The sequence below is a fragment of the Lutjanus erythropterus genome, chromosome 1 (assembly GCF_056507025.1).
Source record: "Lutjanus erythropterus isolate fLutEry1 chromosome 1, fLutEry1.hap2, whole genome shotgun sequence".
NCBI lineage: Eukaryota > Metazoa > Chordata > Actinopteri > Lutjaniformes > Lutjanidae > Lutjanus > Lutjanus erythropterus.
In genome coordinates this window covers 10,970,437-10,993,221 of record NC_139317.1, presented here as the reverse complement: position 1 = coordinate 10,993,221, position 22,785 = coordinate 10,970,437, and the positions used below count along the sequence as shown (strand labels likewise).

Here is a 22,785-nt window from a genome sequence, read left to right as displayed (position 1 = left end):
ATTAATACTTGCTGCATCTGCCTGGCTGAGAGGCTCTGTGTGACGTTAAGTTTCATTATCTTCATATGACTGTATCCAGCCCAAAATATACGATTTTGCAAAGTTTTACAAGCGGATATATGCAATGACAAACATGTTTCTTTGCCTGCAATAGAAGTAGGAGAAATAATTGATTCTTAGATGCATGGCGGCTCTCTCTTTGAATATTCTGAATCGATGCAGAAAAGTCATCGGCCATCAGAAATTTGAAACCCAGTTCTCGACTTTATGATCACCTGAGACAATAGTGTAATGCGGGCTGTACGTTCCTTATGTCTGAACCAAATGGACGCTGAAACGTGCGTTGTGTTTACGTTCTAAACTCGACTACATCTTGAGTTTTGATGAGAATGTTGGAGCATGAGCAACTGCAGATGGACACAATCTGACCGACATCCTCTGGCTTAAAAGCTTTAAATTTGATGCATCTTTGATCATCGATAATTGTTTTCTAATCGCATCGTAGCTCTCCAAGTCGGAATTGAATGGTGAGTTGCCAAGAGATTCCCATCTCTAGAATGCAAACACCCGATGTAGTATAAGCAGAGTTGTGCGGCAGACAGAGAGCATATCTGCACCTTTGGATCTCCTTGTTGCAACTGTTAAATCATTTTGAATTGTAAATAAATCACGTAGACAGGCCTGCATTTAGCTGGGTTACTGTTTTAGTCTCAAAGTACTCTACTGGTGCACAGATGGGCTGAGGGGTTGATGGCCTGGCATGTTAAGAATGGATATTATTTCCCTCCAGCTTGATATGCAGAGCAAGCTTCCTGAATTAGTGGTCCATGTAGATGTTGTTTTGCTGAGATGACTTTTCACCTCCCACCGAAAGAATGCACAATTACCCAAGTATGCACTGTTTTTCTTATGATAGTTAAATAGTCCTGAGTGTATTTCTTTTCCCCTACATGCCATACTATTTCCAAACATCCCAAAAGGACTTTAGGGCGTTTGTGTAGCAGCAAGAAGAGAGGATGTGTGAGTGGATCAATAAAGGTGAAGTTAATATGGAAATGAGCTCCTCTCTGTAGTGGAGGCTGGGGAGTTGTTTAGACCTTGGCGATGAGCTGAGCTCGCACATTCAATTATGTTTCGTAAGTGGGGCCTCTCTGTCCATCTGGAAAACTAAATTATATTTAATCATATCCATTAGGTTTATGTATCCCTTGAAGAGTGAGACATTTTGCTGTTAAATCCATTCAGTTAAATCACATGTCACACTTATCATGGTATTTTTTATTATTAATAATATAGCTGAGGATATTGCTCTAAAGGTCCTGGCAGTTTGGTTATTGCTGAATAATGGGACATTTAATATACTGCATCAAAAATATCATGCAAGTATTCACAGGCTTTGACTCTGTGCAGCGTGACCTTCAGAGTGTATTTACCCTTTATTATGATCTCGGGTTTTGTCCTGATCTAGTTAAGATGAATGTCAAACCTGTTACCTCAATGTGCCCACTTGATTTTTGCAGACCATATTCATGTACTGCACATTGTATTAGATGTGCCGCTGTTCGCCTCAGGGCTTGATTGTTCCGAGTGGAAGTCAGGAGTAAGCCTGGAAACAGCATCACTGGCTTTTCAGCTGAGGTTTTTAAGGAATTTCTAATAAATACTGGGAGTTTAATTATTTATTCCGATCTCATCTCAAATCTTGTATGAATTATTAAACTCCAAAGAGGCACAGTGTTGGGAATAAATGTACTTGAAAAACCTTGAAATAAAAGCCAAATATAGAATGAAAAATTATCTTTCTGCCTGCTGGTGGCTGTTGAAAATAAGGCACAGACACACATTTGTGTCAGTGTTGCAACCAGAGTAGATGCCGGTCGGTACGCCCCCAGTTCGGAGAAGCAGAGAGGAGGAGCAGCATGGAAGCTAAGCAATGATCTGCTGTGGATACAGTCAGCAGAAAACCATGTTTAGGTACCTAAAAAAATCAATGTCAGTTTTTTTCACTGCTTTACCTTGCCAGTTTTAAGTTTTACAACAGGACACTGACATTATATAAGACAAATATCACCCTCTCCAAAGCAACCAGACATCTTTGACATAAACAGTAATTTTATCTTGCAGAACACTCAGGTTGCTGGTTTTCTGCTGCCTCAATCAGTTAGTTAGTTTGTGTGATCAAGTAATGACAGTGTTTAGAAGGACAGTTCAGCCTAACAGATCGAGGCAGCGGTAGACCAACACCGCCGGTATTTTGCAGGGTACTGATTTCACCAGTGGAGTTTGGTTGAGCAAAAGAGAGCAATATTTGTCTTATATAAGGGTGGTTTCCTGTTGGAAAAGGCTGTCTGACTGGAAGGTAAGCAGTGAAAATATATCTCATAGCATCTCAAATTATAACTACATTCAGACACTGAAAAATACAGAAGTCATACCATCTTAAAAGGCATTTAGCTATAACTAACGATACATAATTCTGACCCCCCGTGGCTCTAAAGATCCCCAGGATAAATAAAGACAGAGGTATCATCTGTGTTTATGGATAGCAGCTGCAGACAGGGAGGCGGAGGGGACCACAATGACTGCACTGACTGTTTATTTTTATCAGGGCATTAGCAGATTAGGCACTCAAACTAACAAGGTCATCAAACTCTGATGGCTGAGAGCAGCAGACCTCTGCTAAGCGGCTGGCAGATAGAGGGGAGATTTGGTGCGTTATAGTGGGTTTCACTTTACTCCTGCTCCCTCGACATCTCCGCTGCCTCACTTATTAGTGCTTTTAATGATGTGAAGGGCACGGAGATATAATTTGCTTAGAGATTCCCTACGAGCGGCTGCGGCGCGATGATGGCTTACTGCACTGTGCTGCTGACGCGTCGCCACATGTCCTTTGATTTAGCAAGTGTCGAACATTCGAGGGCTCAATCTCCTTTTGTTGTTACGCCAAAGTGCATCTACCGAGTCGTTTCAAACAGCTTTTAGATTGATTTGATACCCGCTAAAGTAGATTTATTTCCAGGTCACCCTGCTTTGGTGTGTTTTTCACTCCAGAGAAGGCTTCTCACGTAACTCCCTGGATAATTCTCAAGTCAGCTCTGGACTATAATTATCAAAACATGTCATAGACGTGCTGTGTGGATCAAAAAATAAACTGTGGTGTAACTTACCCTGCTAGTGACCTGCCTTTACAACTATTTTTCCCTCTCGCCAGTAAGTGTTGAAATGTCATGCGGTGTGAGCTGCAGCATTCATTGCCCCAAGGTGTATTAAGGTGTAAAAGTCTATAGGGCTTTGAGGCTGTAGTGCAGGAACTTCTAGCACTCAGTAATAGTGCACATCACTGTCCATTAAGATAGACACGGTTCAATAGGAGCTCTGCGAGACAGCCAGCAGTAGAGGTCAATCAGAGTAGCAAGCCCTAGTTAAAGTAGCAGCATGAGGGACAGCGCCGCGAGTGCAGCTCGAGCTCTGTCGGCAGAACAGAGCAGAGTGCACTCCTCCACATGTACAAACACAGTCATGGCCTTAACCTCTGCGCCTTTTATCGTCTGCTTTTCTATCCGAGCAGCTGAAACCTCCACTGCATTTTTTAAAAGTTGACAAGCCGAGAATAGATTCTGGAAGCTAATCAAGGAATTCCCAGTTATCCACTGACTGTAATGTAGGTATATTTAGCATTTTATTTCAGGATGTGTGTGATTAGTCGAGTAAACGTAGCTTCTCAAACTGTGCTGCGAGTACCATACATGGAGGAATGTCAGAAATTTAAAACAAAATACTTTTGTCTTGACCGTGTTTTTGTTTAAATAACAGCCTGCTACATAGTCACAGTTATGCAGGTAGTACACACACATATCATCCATGATTATCAGTAGGTATGAGCTAAACAATGGCAAGATAGTAAGCGAGAGAATTGCAGATCAGGAGGTGAATATTTCAAGCAGCCATATTGAAAATGAAGTGGACTACACTGAACTGAGCGCGACTGCTAGTGGCTACTTAACAGGCACCAGTGAAGTGTCCACAGCACTAGCACCAAACGGTCCAAAACAGTACGGTGGTACTTTGAGAGCTCAATATTTTCTGAGGTGGTGCACGGTGTAAAAAGTTTTAGAAACAGTGGATTAAACGACTTTAATGTTACTACCCTCGCTATTCAGCACCAGAAATACTAGGTGGTAAAACAAATGATTCATATTTGTAATGTCTTGTAAAACCGGTGCAGCAGTTTGAACAAGACAATGCAAATAACATTGCATATAGGCTGTGTCAGAATAAACTGGCATATACCCACCCGACCAAAGCAATGCATAACCACATTCAGCGCAGGCATGTGGACGTTAACCAGCAAAGAGAGCAGGCAGCTGACACTGAGGCTGCTAAAGAGTAGCAGACACTGTGATCCTGCATCGTCTGAAAAGATGATGCATTTAATGAGTTGTTGCAGCGCTTGTGATTTTAGGATGACAATAAGAATAGCACCTTTACACAAAGATACAGTGTCTGGAGCAGTTAGGGAACTTGTCATCACATAATATTATTATAGAAAATGCATATCATCTTATTTGTTAGGTGCATTTTTGTTCGAACTACCAATAATAAACAGGTTTGCATTTGTAGTCCAGTTTGCAGTGATGCATTTACTAGATAAAAGAGAAACAAAGAAGAAACAGTAACTCAACCACTGACAAAAAGAATAATGAAAACTGATTGTAGCCTCAGGGTGATTTCAGTGTTTTATTCAGCTGTAAGCGCAGGGAACAACTAGCAGTCAATGAAGTCACGTGACTTGTTGGAACAAAGTTATTAACCTCTGTTTATAATGTTGCATAAAAAGAGCTTCAGCTTGGAGCAATGGCTGTTAATTCTAGGACAGCTGAAGGTTTGGGACAGTTGTGGACACCGAGTTTGAAGGCTAACGTGCAATAGTCATATTTCATGGCGCAAAGTGACATTTAAAATATGATTTGAACACCCTCTGATTCACATGATATTTCTTTTTTGGACAATGTTTAAACTTATTCATTAATAATAACTGTTTTCTGAGAACTTTCTTACTTTTAGGCTGGTCGACTCTAAATTAAAGCTACTACAAAGAACTGTCATATTTTGTTGCTTTTGGAGGCCCCTGTGGACAAAAGCAGTAGCGTTTTCACTGTAATAATCACAAAATATAACCTCAGAAATAAAAACTATCTCAAGAAGATTCTCCTTCTGCTTCTTTTAAACTAACATGCTACTCACTGCAAGTTTGCCTGTGGAAACGTAAACACAGGCTTGTTTTGTCTGATTTCAAGGAGAGTCCAACACAATGGCAGAATAACTACATAAAAATAACCGCTCCTCTTGCAGATTGTCTCGTTAACTACTATGGCTCATAGAGGCATCAGTAATAAATTATGACTGTTTTATAACCTCTTAAAAACTTCTTGTAGTAGTTTGAATGACAGGGAAATAGTCGCCAGGAACATCTCTAATTTTATTAGTGCTTAATTATTTACAGTTTGCCATAGTGCTGAATTCAAGTTAATATATCATCCAGTAGTGTAATTTCAATGTTGCACGAGTTTCAACAATCTGACACCCACTGTGAGAGTGACAAGTCTGCACTGTGTTAAGTATAATATTCATTGTTTTCTCTGTGTTTGTGTCAGTCCCGAGAATTCAAAATAACAGAGAGAAATTTTAATAATTCTGATTTTAAGAGAAAGTGTGTTCATTGATGTGCGGCTGAGGATCGTCTTTCTAATGTTTGGAGAAAGCACCACCTGCAGAAGAGCGTCAACACAAGGGAAACAGACTAACAACATCTATAAATAGTTTGAGGTTAGGGGCTCTGGGGAAATCTCACAGCCTGAATAACAACTTGTTTTCCTTGTATAATATGTGGGACTCGTAAAATGTCCTTTGTTGCTTAGCTGATAAGGTTTCGGGGATAGTGTGTCTAGGAGCGTTTATTTTTGCTCGCCTGCTTTAGGCTTTTGAAGTCAGGAAGGTAGGTACCTGAAACTGGAGTTTTTGGTCACGGCTGTCAACATTATGGTGAACTGTAAGTTAAGTAAAGTACACAGGGAGCTAGATTTCTTTCCAGCCTGATGTCAAAGCCTCGGTCAAAGCCTCAGACTTGTAAGACGACAAAGAGTGAATCACTGGTATTTGGGTGGGAATCTAGGTGGCTGAGCTGTTTATGACAGCCTCTCAGTTTGTTGTCAGGTTTCCCTTTGCTGTGAGATAAGATTTATGACTATGGAGAGGGCCGGCGAGAGAGAAATCCTCGTGGGCTCAGCTTAGTTTATCTGGATTTCTGCTTCCAGCACAGCCTCGCTCCCTGTCGGACGCAAGTGGGTGACCTTGGCAAGAATGTGGCTTATTGTTGTAATAGATACTGTTGTTGTCAGCTGACCTATGGTCGCAGTGGGAGGATGAGAAGTGGGAGAAAAGGAAAATGGGAGAGATTTTCCCCCCCGCCCCCTACAGTAGATCCTGGCAGAATCAGCATGTAGATTAACTTCAGCTGATGGCAGTGAAAGCATCCGACATATTTACAGTGTTATAATGAATCAATTATTCACTGTTGGACCGCATTTTGCTTGAGTTGTGATGTCATATGCTCTTGAGAACATACGCATAGGCTGCAGCTGGTGATTATTTTTTATTATCGAATAATGTGGCAATTATTTTCATGATTAATCAGTTCTAAAAAAAAAAAATGCCCCGAGCCTAATGTGACTTCTTTAAAGTGCTTCTTTTGTCCAGTCAGCAATCCAAAACCCAAAGACCCTTCATTTACCATTATAATGGCGAATAAAAACTGTACATCTTTACATTTAAAAAGCTTGAACTGGCACGTTTGACATTTTTGCTATCAAAATAGATGGCAACTATTTTTTTTTTTTTTTGTTTTGTTTTTCTTTGGATCGACTGTGTTGCAGCTTCACATCTGGCCATGACCCACTAAAAGTGAAACCACAAACCGGAGTTGCAACAGTTCGTGTATTAAGCGATCAGTCAATCAACAGAAAATTAATTGGCAACTATTCTGATAATATAACAATCTTTTTCGTTGTGTTTTTTAGCTAAAATTAAATAATAAATGCTGGTTCCAGCTTCTCAGATTTGAGGTTTTGATGCTTTTCTTTGTCAGACATACTAGTAAACTGAATATCTTCAGTTTTCAGCCTGTTGGTTGCACAAAACAAGACATTTGAAGACACCACCTTCGACTGTTGGTAATTAAAACTAGTATTGTATACATTATATGCAGGGTAGGGCAATAAAGCTGATAAATTTGCCATAATAAAATGTTTAATTCAGCAGGTACGGATAGTTATTGATAAATTTTAATAATTGTCTGTTAACGAGCCGTGGCGTATTCTTTATGTGCTCGGACGGCAGGTTGCATTTAATGCATTTAAGTGAAACCACTGAACACTTTATTGAGCAATTTTCTAATTGCTATTGATGAAGTTTCTATTGCTGATTCAGATCATTAGTGTTTTATTGCTCAGGCCTAATTTTACAGACAAAACATTGAATCGATTAGGTGAAAAAAAGAACCCTCAGACCAACTGATAATAAAAATAATTGTTAGTTGCAGCCCTACTTGCCAGTATTCAATATTGCACAACAATAAGCAACATTATTATGTGTGAGTATTTCTGCTAAGAACATCCTGCCACTAACCACTAACTGTGAAACCACAGATCTTATAAACCAACCAGACAAAAGGAATAGTTTCGTTCCTCTTAGTGGAGGACTGATACAGAATGTGCAGGCAGTTCCTCGTGTGGGCATCCAACACGTTTTCTCAGCAGTGCACACAAAGAGGTGTTCAGGTTGGAGAGCTTTTAGTCCTCATGATACCCAACAGCCCACCCCAGTGCTCTTCTAACCCAACCCCCACCCTGTCATCTAACAAACAATAGCAGGCGGAGGCTCAAGGGAGCCGGCAGAGCCAGAGAGAGGAAAGGAAGGAATTAGGTTGACAAGGTCAAGCTGAACCAAGACAAGAGAAGAGTGTACCAAACCACCTGCTGTGTGTAAACCAGCCAACCAGGCATCCAGCTTGCCTGCCAGATCTCTGAGCTAAGCAGGTACAAATTATGTCAACTTTTCTTAGAACAAAATCTAGGTGATCTTTCCAATTCTCATTTGTTTGAGTCTTGCCATGTAGCGCTGACTGCCTCAAGGGACCATTTACTTTTGTTTTCCCATCTGTTTGTCAGCTCTAACTCTGTGTTCAGAGCGTAGCTCGAGGTAATACTGAAGAATGGTTAAGTTAAGCTAACACAATAAACTGAGAAGTTAACTTCTATTTAGCTCTTCATTTGCTTCATCAGCCAAGCGAAGTGTTAAATAAGTTAGTTTCATGGGCTTGTGACTGCCAAGAACAACAATAATGGGAAACACTAAATCCTATCTTGTAGTTATTTGTCTTTTTCTGTGGAGACAGTTTGTCCTGAGCTCTAGGGATTGTAACATCAGTAGGTCGGCTAGTTGGTCCAACATTGTGCTCCAGGACGCGTTTCAGCAGCTATTGGATGGATTGCCATGAGCTTTTGTACAATCATTCATGATTCCTAGAGGAAGCATCTGAATGTCTTTGGTGATCGCTGACTTGTCTTTTAATGCCATCATTAGGTTGACATTTGTGGTTTTGGGTATAATGTCTCAACAACTATTGTATGAAATTTTGTGCAGGCATTTATGTGCCTTTTAGAAGGAACTTAAATCATTTTGGTGATCATTTATCTGTTGGGTTGCAGTTTTAATTTGTCAAATACTTTGGTTTATGAACCAAAGACCTGCAGAAATAATGACACGCAGTCTCAGTTGTACTTTGTGTTTAGTGCTAATCAGTGAGGATGCCCAGATTGATCCGCCGCCAATTGTTGTCGGCCAAAACTGAGTGACAATATGCAATCGGGATTAGTGCTTTCTAGTTGCCAATCGTGAAAACCAATCAGTGATGCTAGCATTTCAGTGGACATAAACCCTTTCATTTCTTAACAGTGCCTTTGCAGGAACAAGATGTGGAAAACTCACTTATTTGCAATTCCACTCTCATTCATGGGCTCTTAGGCCGGAGCTATACTTGCTGTTTAACCATGCGTTTGCGTTCGCAAAGCATTAATTTCTGAGGACACGCACGACCATTGCTCCAAATGGACGCAGGATACGCAAGGCAGCCATGAAGCGTCAGGATGCGTAGGGGTGCATTTGCGAACGCGTACTTAAAAGCAAGTATATTTCCAGCCTTATTATGTTTGATTCGGGTGTGATTAAATCACATGTGACACCTAGTGGCAAAATTTGGTATTAACGGTCTGGTTTGGCCTAATATCAACAATATCAATGGTGCTGTACCAGCTGCTGTAACAAAACAAAAAGTGATTGAATCTGCTAATATTGCTTAGAGAAGATTGGCCATCAGTGTGAACATGATTTGGGTGTCCCTGCTGATTAGCAAATGCTAGTAACATGCTAAACTAGGTGAATGGTAAAGATCTTTCCAACTAAACATCAGGATGTTAGTGTTTTGTTTGTTAGAAAATGATCCTGCAGATGTATCTTCAAAGCTTCCAGTGTGGTTGTAGACTCCTAAGTCCTGTTTGATCATGCAAAGCTAAAATGGAGTGTTAAGTTGCTCTTAAATACTTAAAACTTTTTATAATACCCTGAAAAAGCATTAAAAGGAAATTCATGGTTTTCCTTAACAACTGGGGTTTTATGTTCTTAGTTTTTATATTTTACTCACCAAGTTAATTGCTGAAATCTGGGGCTGCAGCGACTTTGCCAACGGCACCAGGATACAAGCATTCAAACAGTCAGAAAGGTTGGAAACGAGCCTCGAGTTTTGCCAGCATTTGTTCTAGTTTGACTCTTGCAGTTTGATAGTACTCCAGTAGTAAAAAGGAGAGGAGTTTTTCCTCTGTGTGACTTTGCTTTACCGGGCAAATTAGGCCACTGCTTCATAAGTGAGCAAATTGGTAAGCTCCACTTATCTTGGCTCAGTCCTCTACCCTGCGGTCCCCTGTGCCTTCTGTCTTTTTATATCACTTTTACTTCCCATCATGCTGCTGGTAGCTGTAGGAGCAGCCTCTTGACTAATGTATGTTGTCCTTTCATCAGCGAGTGCATATGTCACCACAGGTAGAGAGTCTCACGCTCTCTGAAGAGGTTTCTCTTTGACAAACGCTTTGTGTACTTTTTGCCTTCAGTATAATCAAAGGCCTCGGTGAAATAGTAGCTCTGAAAGTGAATTAATGTGTCACACTTAAGAAGATATTAAATTTGATCGCACTGAAATTTACTGCTTGTCTTTTTAAACAGTTAGGCTGTGATTCATAGCTGTTGTTAAGGGTTAAGATGAAAGTTTGCTCTGTGCTGCATGTGTGTCGCTTTTACAGACGTTTTTTTTTTTTTCTTTTATAGCTTCGTCTTTTACGAACTTGTAGGCCGTGTTGCATCATAAAAAATGAGCTGTAATGTTAAGTGTAAAAAATGTAGGCTGACATTAAATCTGCATCTCCTGGAGACATTTAAAAAATTGCATGTTCTGTAAAGGCTGAGTGTTTTTTTTTAGGTTTTTAAGGTGAAGTAGAAATGTGTTTTACATAAAATCAAATGTCATTCTAACTCCTCCAGTCTGTTATATGAAAAATGCGTCATTTATATGCACAGCACAGGCCTGTAATGTTAAAGAGTCATATGGCAAACGGCTTCTTTGTTAGGCTATAACTGTTTCCAGTGCGATCCTGGCTAACTCATTACGGCTCCAAAGAGATTGTAGGTCGTGGGTGAGCGACTTCATCACAGCTTAGTTTCCTCTCTGTATTATTTATGTGTGGTTATGCTTTCCTGAAAGCACAATTAGCAGCTAAAACTGAGAAGAGTTGCCTAGGAACTGAGTGCCTTTTGCCAGCTGGTGGTCTACAACAGACATCAGGTGTTCCTGTTTGTGTTTTTCTCTCTCTCGGTTTCTGTGATTTGCTCTGAGCTTCAAAGAGAGTGACAGCGTGGTTTTAGCGAAGGAATTAGGCCAGTGTGCGGTGTTTGAAAACAATCGGATTGGCTTTCACGACTTGAAAGGGAATCCAGTCATTTTATGTCTTTTTTTTTTTTCTGTCCTCTGGCTGATTTCAACATTTTAGTAATCAAATTAGATGAGGTTCGTGCATTTGTTTTAAATTGTAGCTCATTGCTAATAACGGCTCACTTTAAAAGCTACCCAATAATGTGATTGTATGCTGATAATCAGACCCTGCATTGCAATTGTCTTGAACTGCTAAGAATTTTAATGGTGCCGTTCTTAAATTCATTAAGTGGATTCAACAGTGTAATACAGATTACAAGCGCCCACATTGTTTGTATGACAGCCAAATAAAAGGAGTCTAGGTTCCTTTTTTTTTCCTGATGTTTCTTAACTGAGTGTCAGTGGTGCTGAAAGAGGCTCCGACCAGAGCCAGTAAGGAGTGTAATCTCCACTGGCCTTCGACCTCAGTAACTCACCAAAGATGTTCACAGGGTTCGCCCCTGGTGTCAAAAAGAATTACATAATTGAAGCGGGAACACTGAACTCGGTCAACTAATAGCACTTCAGAAAGGATTCCTTTTTACTTAATAATGGGCCCTTGTGTCAGGAAGAATTACACTTTCTCTTTTCAAGACAGATGTTTCTTTCTTTTGATGTTGAAAACAGTGCAGTACTTTTCCTTGCTTTATCAGGCTGAAAAATCTATAAGCCTGCTGCTGATCAATGGTTAAACAATCAACCGGGGCCAGTTTAGATCAATTATTGTCTTTGGGTGACACCTTTTTGATTAGATTTTGATCAAGGTTGCTATGGACAGCATACCAAAGGATTCTCAGTGCATCTTGACGCCCCCTGAACTCCAGATTTTCTTTCTTTTTGACAGCATTCATAATAGCAGGGTAACTCATGTCAATCATGTAGAAGTCAGATTAATGGTATGGGTGTCAGAATTTCAACATAAAAAAAATCTTTCAGTTTCAAGAATAGAACCAAAAGGCAGAATCAGCGATTCTCCCAGTATTTGTTTTTCTCTCCACCTCCGCCTACTTATGGCATCTGGTACGTCTAAAGAAACAAAAAAAACTTTAAAGACAACACAGACTAGTTTACTGGCTGTTGCATCACACTTGGTTTCAAAAGAATTTGAAAATGTAAATGATACTTGCTGGGGGATAAAACCAATGATCTGTTGATGTTTGCATATCGAAACTTGATAGTGTGACAGTGGAGTAACCGTCAGTGCAAAATAAAAAAAATGTTTCAGTCAACACATGAATCGAATTGTGACCTTAAAATCAGAAATCAGGTTGAAATGTTGATTTGGAGATTCGTGACGCCCCTTATTAGTCGGCAAGACTTTAATTTAAGTCCCCGTGTTTAGCATATAAGGCCAGCTAAATGTTTCTTGACAAACATTTCATCGAAGTGAAATACTGAATATGACAGGCCAGTAAGATTAGGCTTTAAATGGGGCTACACGATACGATGTGATTAGTGGAATCAGTTTTGCATTACAATTTTCATGTTCACTGAAATTGAGGTCTGCACCAAACAAACATGTTTTCTTTCATCTGGAGAAAAAGATTGTAGTACCTCATTATGATGCACACATTTTTCGTTTTTCAAAAAAATTACGATTTGGTTCTGGTTCTGCAGTTTGGACGTTGCACTCGGCCATTTTGCGATTTTATTGCAATCGCGATTAATTGTGCAGCCCTAGCTTTAATTATGCTCATGCAATGCAAGTATGTTTGCGGTGTGGAATGTTTTTTGAAGTGTCAGATAGGAAACAGATAGGAAAGTTGCAATATGCAATGTTTGCTTGTGTGAGGAGGAGGAAGAGCCAAAACACGTTCCTTCAATGCCACAAAGTTAATTGTCCGTCTTAACAACTGTCACTCCGATCATTACAGTAAATTTGTGAAGAACAAAGAGAAGTCGACACCAGTGGAAAAACTTGTCGGCAGTAGTTTCAATTGGCCAAAACTGAGGTGGAAAATATCGGTAGAAATCGTGTATTGTGCAACTGTAATGTAGTGAGCAGATATAATGATCTCAGTCAAAGTTATTTTTCTCTGACATTCAATACAGTAGCTGCCCTTTTGCACAGCACAAGTTTAAATAACAACAAAATAGACCTGTGAAGCACTATTTTCAGATAAAGACAGTAATGTATTTTTCCACCCGTATTTCATACAAAAAATAGAGACGATAAACTCACATGACCCAGTGTGTGTTATCTGACTTGGTTCAGGGGCCCATCTAGGGTTAAATGCAGGTCTCGACTTTGGTATGAAAGGGGTAAACACAGGATCTTTGTGTGTCCCTCCTAATGTTACGGACGTTTAAACAGCATTGTAATGGACTGCCAAACTGATCTTTAAAAAAAAAAGAGCAAATTAAATAAAGAAAGCACGAGTGGGCACAAAAAATCAACATGTGAGAAAGAGAAACTGCTTATGGTGCTTATTTTATTGCTGTTACCTACTAATGCAGAAAAAGCACCAGAGGAAAATGCAATTCTACGGTTTAGCAGTGATGTGTATTGAACCAGTGTTGCAGATGTGATTCTCTGTGACCTGTATCAGCAGCAGTCTCATAAGAAAACCATGACTAGGACACACATCCATTATCCTGTGTCGAACATGAGGTTCGTGTATGAAAAAAGGTGCATTGTGAAGAATGAGTGTCGGCTTTCTACCCATAACCATTTTAAACACCATAATATCTGTATTACACAGCGCAGAGTCACATGGTTTTGAAACCAGACAATAGATGCTTTTAACTGGTTAAACATAACCAGTCCAACAGTTTAGCACGGGTTTATTACCCTCTAATGACCTGTGATAACAACAACAACAGCAACCAGGCTTTGGCTCCCTGAGATTCCCTTTGTGTTCATTGTTTTTTTTCACTCTTCAGTATTTGTGATGCATGATTAACAAGCTTGTTTTCAGATGTCATGAGGGATACAGTGAACAAACTGGACCAAATGCAATTACAAAACAAATCATCCAAGTCATTGATTGTGACATTAATGGTCATTCCTTTATTTTTCCCAGTCACCGGTTTAGCCAATGTAATAGTAAGCAGAGTTATAGCTGTTCCAACATTTTAGTGCTTGTCAAGTCCGGTTAAGGGACTTGTATTGCTGACGTAAATGTAGTGTACAGTAGGACTGCGATGATACTGTCACTATACTTGAGTGCCAGTTCATTATGCATTGCAATGCCAGAAGTATTGCAATCCAATATTACAATTTATGTAAGATTTATGTATGCATGATCAAACTAGATCATGGGAAAAGGTTGAATCATACACTTCTAGAGACAAGATGTTCCAGAGATGTCGTGATTCATATTTAGAAAAAACAACGTACATCACGTCAGTCTGTCTTTGAGTTTTATTTCAGCAGCATCATTGCTGTACTGCACATAGAAGTGATAAATAAAATACTTTTTGTAGTAAATTGCTACATTTGGCTGTTCTGTCTTAGCAAGCTTGTGCCATAAGGAAGTAATAAATAAAATAAGATGTTAGAACAAAATTATTAGAGGCAATTGTATTTGTTAAACCCTCTTTGAATTTTTAGTTTTAGTTTTGACCCTTTGAGGTAGCTGTAGCTGGTCACTGTGCTGTGTTGACGTTTCAGAGTAACAGATTGAGAAAGTATGACCTCAAATGATAAAGTGAAATGCATGTTGAATTACCACAATTGCAGTGCTAATTTTTGTTAGCATGTTAATGAGAATTCCTATTATGTGTTAGCATCAAGCTAACAGACTAGTATGGAATCAACTCAACAATTTAAAAAATGATTCAGAAATCGTAAAATAAAAAGAAATAAAAAGAATCACAATACGCATGATAGTACCCCCCATGTACCATGAAGCTGCAACGATTAATGATTTTAGTAATTTTAAAGCAAATATGTCAGACAGCTGCTAGCTTTTAAACTGTGAAGATTTGCTGTTTTTCTTATTCAGTTATTATTGTCAATGAAGAGCCTTTGGGTTTTAGACAGTTGGTTGGATAAAATAAGGGATTTAAAGATGTCACTTTGGGTTTGGAGAAATTGTGATAAGCATTTTTGACATTTTAGGCAGATAAATAGATGATGAACATAATCATTTGTTGCAACCAGGGCTGGGTAATGAATCATAAATAATATCTCCATAAATTTAGGCTATGCCACGGTAAACTCAATATTTATATCGAGTGTAGATTAAACTGTAGGATTGGGCGATATGGACAAAATGAAATATCACAATATTTTTGTCCAAATACCTTGACATTGCAACAGTATTTTAGGGATGACTACTGGTGCTTTCACAAAATATTAACATTAAGATTTTTGATAAAGAAGCTAGAATAGTCTGATAAGTACAGAAATTATCTAACTGTATGTACTGTAATGCATCCTTTAAAACCAGGAAAAAACATTACTAATGCCATATCACAATGTAACGATATCCAGAATCTAAAATGATATCCAGTCTCATATTACGATATTGATATAATCGTGATATATTGACCAGCCATGGTGTACATTGAAACTATATTCTTGCTCTGCACCGCCCACTTGAGTACAGCCAAGACAGGTGTCTCAGTATGACACTGCAGTGTAATCCTTTCGTAATCCTCGCCCAAGCTCAGTGCTCAGTTTCTTAATCCCAACTCTAATAAACAAGTTAAAGCTGAAGTTAATGTGTCCAGTAAAAAGTGCAGCATGCGTCTGTCTGCCACAGTTATTGTGCACAGTTCCCCCTCCGTCAGCACTGCGAGGTATGCTCGACACCAGTCCAAGATTCATGGGATTTTTGTCAGTCAGTTAAACATTATTCTGGTCGGTGTGGCTTTCTCGAGGAGCTGGCATGGGGTTTCAGTTAAGGAGAAGGTTTGCGTGACACTAAGGCATTGTGGTTTGGGGGGATATTTTTCAAATCCGTTTGTTAAGTCTCACAAGGAGGGAAAGAAATCATGGAATTTGGCATCGGCTGAGCATCGGGCAGAGCCTTGTGTAATCTGACAAGTTGTGCAGTTCGGTCGCATGTGGTTTTTTTCGAAACCCCGGACACGACGTCGGGCATTTCACTGTGAGGGTTTACATTCTGCAGCCCAGCAGTGAAAGTCCTTTTGTTCACTCATCCATTGAGAGAACTTGGAAATAGAGCGCCACTGTTCATGCACATTGTACTCTGCTCCCATTTCCCTTGTGATTCTATTCTAATTATTTTGTACCATGGCTTGTCTATTGTGTAGCTACTTTTATTTGTGACAATTGAAATGGAATAATTCTCCTGTCTTTTTAGTTTGCTTGGTAACAGGATTTTAGTGTAAACAATAAAGTCAAATCTCATCTAGGAAAGGTTGTACTCAATCTGAAAATGTAAAATAGGGTTGTGAAATTCATGAAATTGAATTTAATCGTAGAGATGATTAACCTCAGGAATATTGGGTGGAATTGTTCTGGGGATCATCAGCTTTCTGTGTTTTTAAAACAAGTAATTGGAGAGTTGGGATGAATAAAAGGCTTCTGATCTAAAGCTTCACTTGGAAACCAGTTCAGTCCTTGAACTTCACTCTGCCTCCACACTGCAAGGATTCGAGGACATTTATAATCATTACACAACACAGGGTTGTTCAGCACAGTTGGTTTTAGTTCCTTCATAATGCACACAAAACAGATACACAGATGATTAATTCAACTCTGGATGGAATAGGGTGAAAATTTAAAACATGTATAAACCCAGGAAGTAATTCTGTAGTCCTTTTCCTTTAAATTTGCTGCATGTTGAACGTAAACAGCAGCAGCAAGATGGCAACAACAACTTTCTTCTTTTTTAATTGGATCAGCTTTCTTTAATTAACATACAGTAACTTGTCAGTTTCGCAAACATAAATGTAATTTATGTAGCTGTTAGATGACTGCCTCATTTACACAAGTGTTGGATGCAGGAGAGAGCAGATTTTGATCACAGCGAAAATGTTATTTTGATAAAAACATTTTGTGAATGAATTATATCTGTCTTTTTTAAATATATTTTTGGACTTTAAAACGCTCTGGAGGTGTTATAAATGTTTGGAGTTGGAAATAATCTTACACAGCCACCACTGGAATCTTAATTCTACAAATAGCAGAATACTAACTGTATCAGTGTTGGTGAAATACCAGGTTTACACTGTGGATATTAATGACTAATCATTAAAATCATGAATCAATTCATCACTAAGAATTTAACCAATTAAAAATACATTCATTGATTGACTAGAAATGGCATTTGACATGGTTCTGTCTAGTGGAGGCATTTGTTGAATTAGGAAAAGTGTGTTGACTACTTTTAATTATTAACTCTTTCCCCGCCATTGACGAGATAACTCGTCATTTGAGTCATGATGTTTCCATGCCAATGACGAGATATTCCGTCAAGTGCCGTTTTCACTGCGAGATGGTAGGGGATGCTGTGGCGCATCATTTGACAAAGATTCATAACTCTAAGATGAAGGGAACCATTGGAATTGGAAGAAGATGGTGTTATGTAGCATGAAAAATGGTGCTCAGCTGCAGATCCGCAGGTCAGAAAGCATCATGAGCGTTGCTGCTCGCGCTAAAACCCCCGGACCTCCACAGCAGCCGAAGCACGGCCAGGCTACGCACGCCGCAGCGCCTGGAAGTCACGCCGCAGCCGGGTCAGAGAGCGCCGCAATCTGGGCACGGAGCCCGGGCATAGAGCAGGGCTGCTCGCTCTGTGGTCCCCAGACCTCCAGAGTAGCCATGATGGCAACTGGCCAGCAACTTTATTAAAAACTCCTGTCGGGGAAAGAATGACTGATTGTTAGCATTTTCAACTACACAAAATTTGCGAACCTTGTTTAAACAGTGATAGACATGCAAAAAAGCCGCTAAATGTTGATTTAGACATTAAATGTAAACATTATGAAAACAGCTTTGAACTATTCAGTACAAACCTTGATATTTTTAAAGCAAAAATGCCCAAAATTCTCTAGTTGCAGCTTCTCCATTGGGAGTATTTGTTAACTAGTCATTGTAAACTGAATATCTTTGGGTATTAGACTGGTGATTGGAGGAAAAAAAAGCTCAAAAAAGAAATTTTGATAGATATTTTCACTGTTTTCTGACTTTTCTCAGAGTTTATTAATGAGCACCGGCCACTACCAGCTAACCAAAAGAAAGAAGGAAATTAAAAATGTTCATCTAATGATATGAGACCACTACTCAACCTTAGTTCTTAATTAAGGAAAGGAGGTTATTTCCAGGCCATTATTATGTCAACCCAGCCTTGTAGATGTCAATTCCCAAAATGTCGACAGAAACAGTTTGAGTTTGAGGAGTTGAGTCAATTTAGAGGAGGCTCTGCATGAACCTGTTTGCACCTTTCACCGCTTGCTGTCACTCTGAAGGAGAGTTTGATGTGTGGTCGTGTCTGCGGCTCACTGTGTCTCCATAAGGCCCAGGAACAGTGTGTGGTGACAGCTCGGGTGATTACCTGTCCTGTCTCATTCACTCAGCCGGCCTGCAGCTTGGCCCTATCATGCATCAGAAAGTGACACACAGTGATTACGACGTCGTTAGGCCTGACTCTCTGTCGCGCTCTGCACACATTAATTTGCTCTTCCTCTGAGCACCGGGAGAAATGTGCTATCCGCGCTCATTTCTGTAAACCATGAAATATGAAGCTTCTGTGATGACAAGTCTTGAGCTAATATTAAATTTCATCAGGGACTAATGTTTGGTTTTCAAAGCACTCAGTTCATCACGGATTCAGAGTTCTCATTCTGTGATTGATCTGAAATGCCTCACAGCATAATTCATGGTGGTGTTGCTCTCAAATGATTTGTTTTATAAATCACGATCAAGCTCACAGCTGATTTTTATGAACCTCAGATAATCAAATTAATTAAAACTCCATCAAAAATATAATGCTCCTTTTAGTGAAATGTAATCAGAATAACACAGAATCATACAATCTAAAAGTACATCTAAAATGGAGACAACCGTATGGGAAAGTGAGGATTAAAATACTAATATTTTTTTACCTGCCTTCCTGCTGCAGTTTGTTTTTATGTCTATAGCCTTTGCTATACATGCATAGTATTGAATCACAAGGTGTGACTTAGTTTTGCAAGATTGCAATCATTACAAAACTCCAAAAAAACTGGAGTATCCTGGTGATTTTTGCAAGACACCCTCCTCTCTTCTCTCCTATCAATACATGTCAACTCTATCGGTTGATATAAAAGCAAAAATACTTATAAGCCATTGTTTACAGTCATGCTAGTAGCACCAGAAAGCTGAGCTAGCTTGGTAACATGCTAACCATCACAATGTGAGCTACGTCTGTCGTCATCCAGGGCAAGAACATGTTAACGCTCGCTAATTAGTTTGCAAAAGATCGTAATGCGATTGACCCTGGTCTCATGTGTGAAAGTCTTTCGTTTGACCCACCCATCCACCCTGAACTCCTCTTTACACAAACTTTGTCGCCCTTTATAGCCTACGAGGTTACTGTTACTTATGTGCTTAAGTATGTAACTTAACTTATGTAATTATAAAACGATAGCAATGATTTTTTCCTAAACCTAACCAAGCAGTTTTGGTGCCTAAACTTAACTAAACTGGAACCGTTTCACAACAGGAGGTACATTATTGCAACCACCTCCAGTGTTGCCATGTTTGTAGTTGTCAGAAACTTTTGACTCTTCTTCTTTGGGGGTAACGAAGGATGCATGGACATATGCGGGCAGTGATGGTTGTGTTGTTTGAAATGGATATATCTCTTTTCATACAAATGTTGAGAAGAATGAGCCTCAAGATGCTGATGTTTAGCAGGTAGCTTATAATGTTTAGTTTCTCAGTTTAGTGTGCTAGCATGGTAACATTCATGAAATAGCGCTAAATATATACAGCGGTGGAAATGTCAGTAGTTTGGCAGGTATTTGGTAGAAAACCAAAGTACTGACCAAAATGAAAGGAGGATTCGTTTCAGCCAAGTCTGGATGATTCCAAGATTTAAATAGCAGTCTGAATGTATACACAGAACAAAATAACCCATAAAACATACATTTTTAAAAAACACAATTTGATGCTTTTATTGCAGTGAAGAAGAAAAATGGATAATGTGAGGTCAAAAACAAAAGTACTACTTTAGCGTCCTGTAGTGTCCTAGCACATGCTGAGATATTTCTCAGAATAGTAGTAGTATGAAGTACCATGAAGTAAAACCGTACCAATAATTGAGATTTCAGTCTGGATCAAAGTGGTCCCACGAGTCGATGTTTCTATCTCTAGATGGATCAAAATCAACCAATAAATGTGATATATGCAGTGATAAGTAGTTTTAGTTCGCCACATCGTAGTCAGTTTGGAACAGTTAGGAAATTAAAACAATTATTTAAAGGGTGTACAGGCTTATAATCTAATGTGTCAGTTGTTATTTTGTGTTCGAAGTCTAATTGGATCCAGCATTGGCAGCGTATTCCCGAGCACTGAGCCCAATTAATAAATGTGTGTTGTTGGCTGCAGCGTGGCATTCCTCCTGCAGTTCATCGCTAATGATTTGGAGCGCTTTAATGTCGACTGCCTTGAATGAAGAGCACTAAGCCTGGTGTCACCGCGGCCCTTAAATCACCATCAGTCTTCTGTCTCTTCTCCACCTACACACTTTTCTACCTCCAGTTCTCTCGCTCTCTCTTGCTCGCTCCCCCTCAGCTGCGCTCGTCGTCTCCCCTCCCTTCCTGTTCTTTTCATTTTCGTTTTCCATGTGGGCCCACTGTCTCTTCATTGCTGTCACAGTGTGTCAGAACAGGTGGAATCAATTACTGACCCTCAGCAGCCCGCTCCCCCACCACAACTAGCTTTTTAATTGAGGGAATTAATGAGTGATCAGCCTGTGAGATGATTTGGTGTCACGGATCTCGCTCGGCCGTGTGCGAGGGAGGAAAGCTGGGGGAGGGATTGTTTGACCAATCCTGCATAACTAATTCTGTCCTTCCACAGAGGCAGTTGAAGAAAGTTCACATGTCCCTCCCTGCCTTTGCCGCCTGCTAATCACCTCTAAGGTTGAGGAAAGACACAGTACTATATTACAAGTGCTGCACTGCTCTTTTACTGATTAAGATTGCTTTCAGGGGTCACTGGCGTACAGGATGACTTCCATGTGCACGGCACTTCGTGAACTTCCCCTCGTCATGGCTGTATCCTAACATCTGCTCTGTATGTGTTTATACAGTGGTTCTGAAGTGTCTCAACCCCCCCACTTCTTTCTTCACAGATGGAATCTCCTGTCTCCACGCCAGCACCTCCGCCCCTCCACCTCCTGGCCACAGTAGGCAACAGTGAGATTGCCTCGCCGTGTGAACAGATAATGGTGCGCACACGCTCAGTGGCGGTGAACACGTCCGACGTGGCCCTGGCTACTGAACCCGAGTGCTTGGGGCCCTGCGAGCCCGGTACCAGTGTCAATCTGGAGGGCATCGTGTGGCAGGAAACTGAAGATGGTAAGTGGAGTGGCTTAACATGCTGTTTAGGAGGGGTGAGAATCATGGGAAATTTCATGATCCGATTTGGATTTAGTCTCGTTTTGAAACTGATTCGAGGCATGTAATTGAAAAGGGACCCCATGCTCAGGCTCTTACTCCAGTGCATCCTGTATGTACTTACTTAGTTTATCACATTTACCTCCAAAAATGCAAAGATTACCTTTTAAACTTGGTGTGAGCTGCTTCTAGGTTCTTATGTAGACACAGGGTTTTCTTCTTTTCCAAACAAAATTAAGGACGCAGATATTTTGAAATGAATATTTCATGAATATCATGTCATGATATTGTGCCTGGGAACATCGCACAGATACACAAATGCCAACCATTGATCTTTTATGATACAAATTACTAATATAGCATTTACATATGGAACTTTTTGGTCTGAGAATAATTTGCAAAAGGATTTCTGCACACTGTCTAACTTGCAATATATCATTTATTTGTGACGTTGCAAATAAATTATATATTGCAAGTTAGACAGTATGCGGAAGTCCTTTGGCAACTTTTTGGTCTACTCTCTCTGATGCACCTGTCTTATCTAATAGATGTGTAAAGTGTTTCCTTTGGTCTAAAAATAATAAAATTATTTTTTTCAGTAAAATCCAAAATATGCCAAGATGCTTGCCTCCATTTGAAGATGGGGCTGCATTTGTCCGAAATTTCCCCGTCTATCGCCACAGACAGTAGGACTCTAGCTTGACAGATAAGGTGGAAAAATTGTCCAGATATATTTTGAGCATTAAGTCTCTGAGTAAGTCAGCCTTGTGTTTGTATAGTCTGGAGAAAGTTTACTTACTCCCATTATCCTTTCGGATCTTGTCCTTCTTTAGGATATTCCTATAAAAATTGTGCTGCGCATCATAGAAAATGTGCCACTTCTCAACCTCGTAACTGTTGACTGCTGACCAGACAGGAAACAGAAACGCCAAGGATGTCAATGTCAATTTTGGCCAAAGAAAATTGGTTGGATGTGACGCAAATGCGCAAAACTTAGCAAAAACAGAGCCAGGTTGAGCGTTTTTTTCAAACAAGCATCAGATTCTTGCCTGTTTGCTGACACCCAGAGCAGGTTAGGATGTCTTCATTGGGAAAAACTGAAGCAGTCTGATGTTGGCTCGCTTGTTTGTTGGCATCGCTACCAGCTAGTAAGCGGTGTAAGAATCAATTTTTGGCATCCATGAATTAATTCA

General features: G+C 39.8%; 1 protein-coding gene across 3 annotated transcripts in view; it reads left to right on the top strand.

The window, feature by feature from the left end:
* The window catches only part of znf609b (zinc finger protein 609b), a 112,821-nt gene that overhangs the window by 56,676 nt on the left and 33,360 nt on the right, over window positions 1-22,785 (top strand). For all 3 annotated transcript variants that reach the window (XM_084741364.1, XM_084741286.1, XM_084741441.1), the window contains exon 3: window positions 21,328-21,553. In XM_084741364.1, coding sequence (XP_084597490.1) covers window positions 21,328-21,553 — 226 coding nt within the window. The remainder of the gene's footprint in view (window positions 1-21,327; window positions 21,554-22,785) is intronic.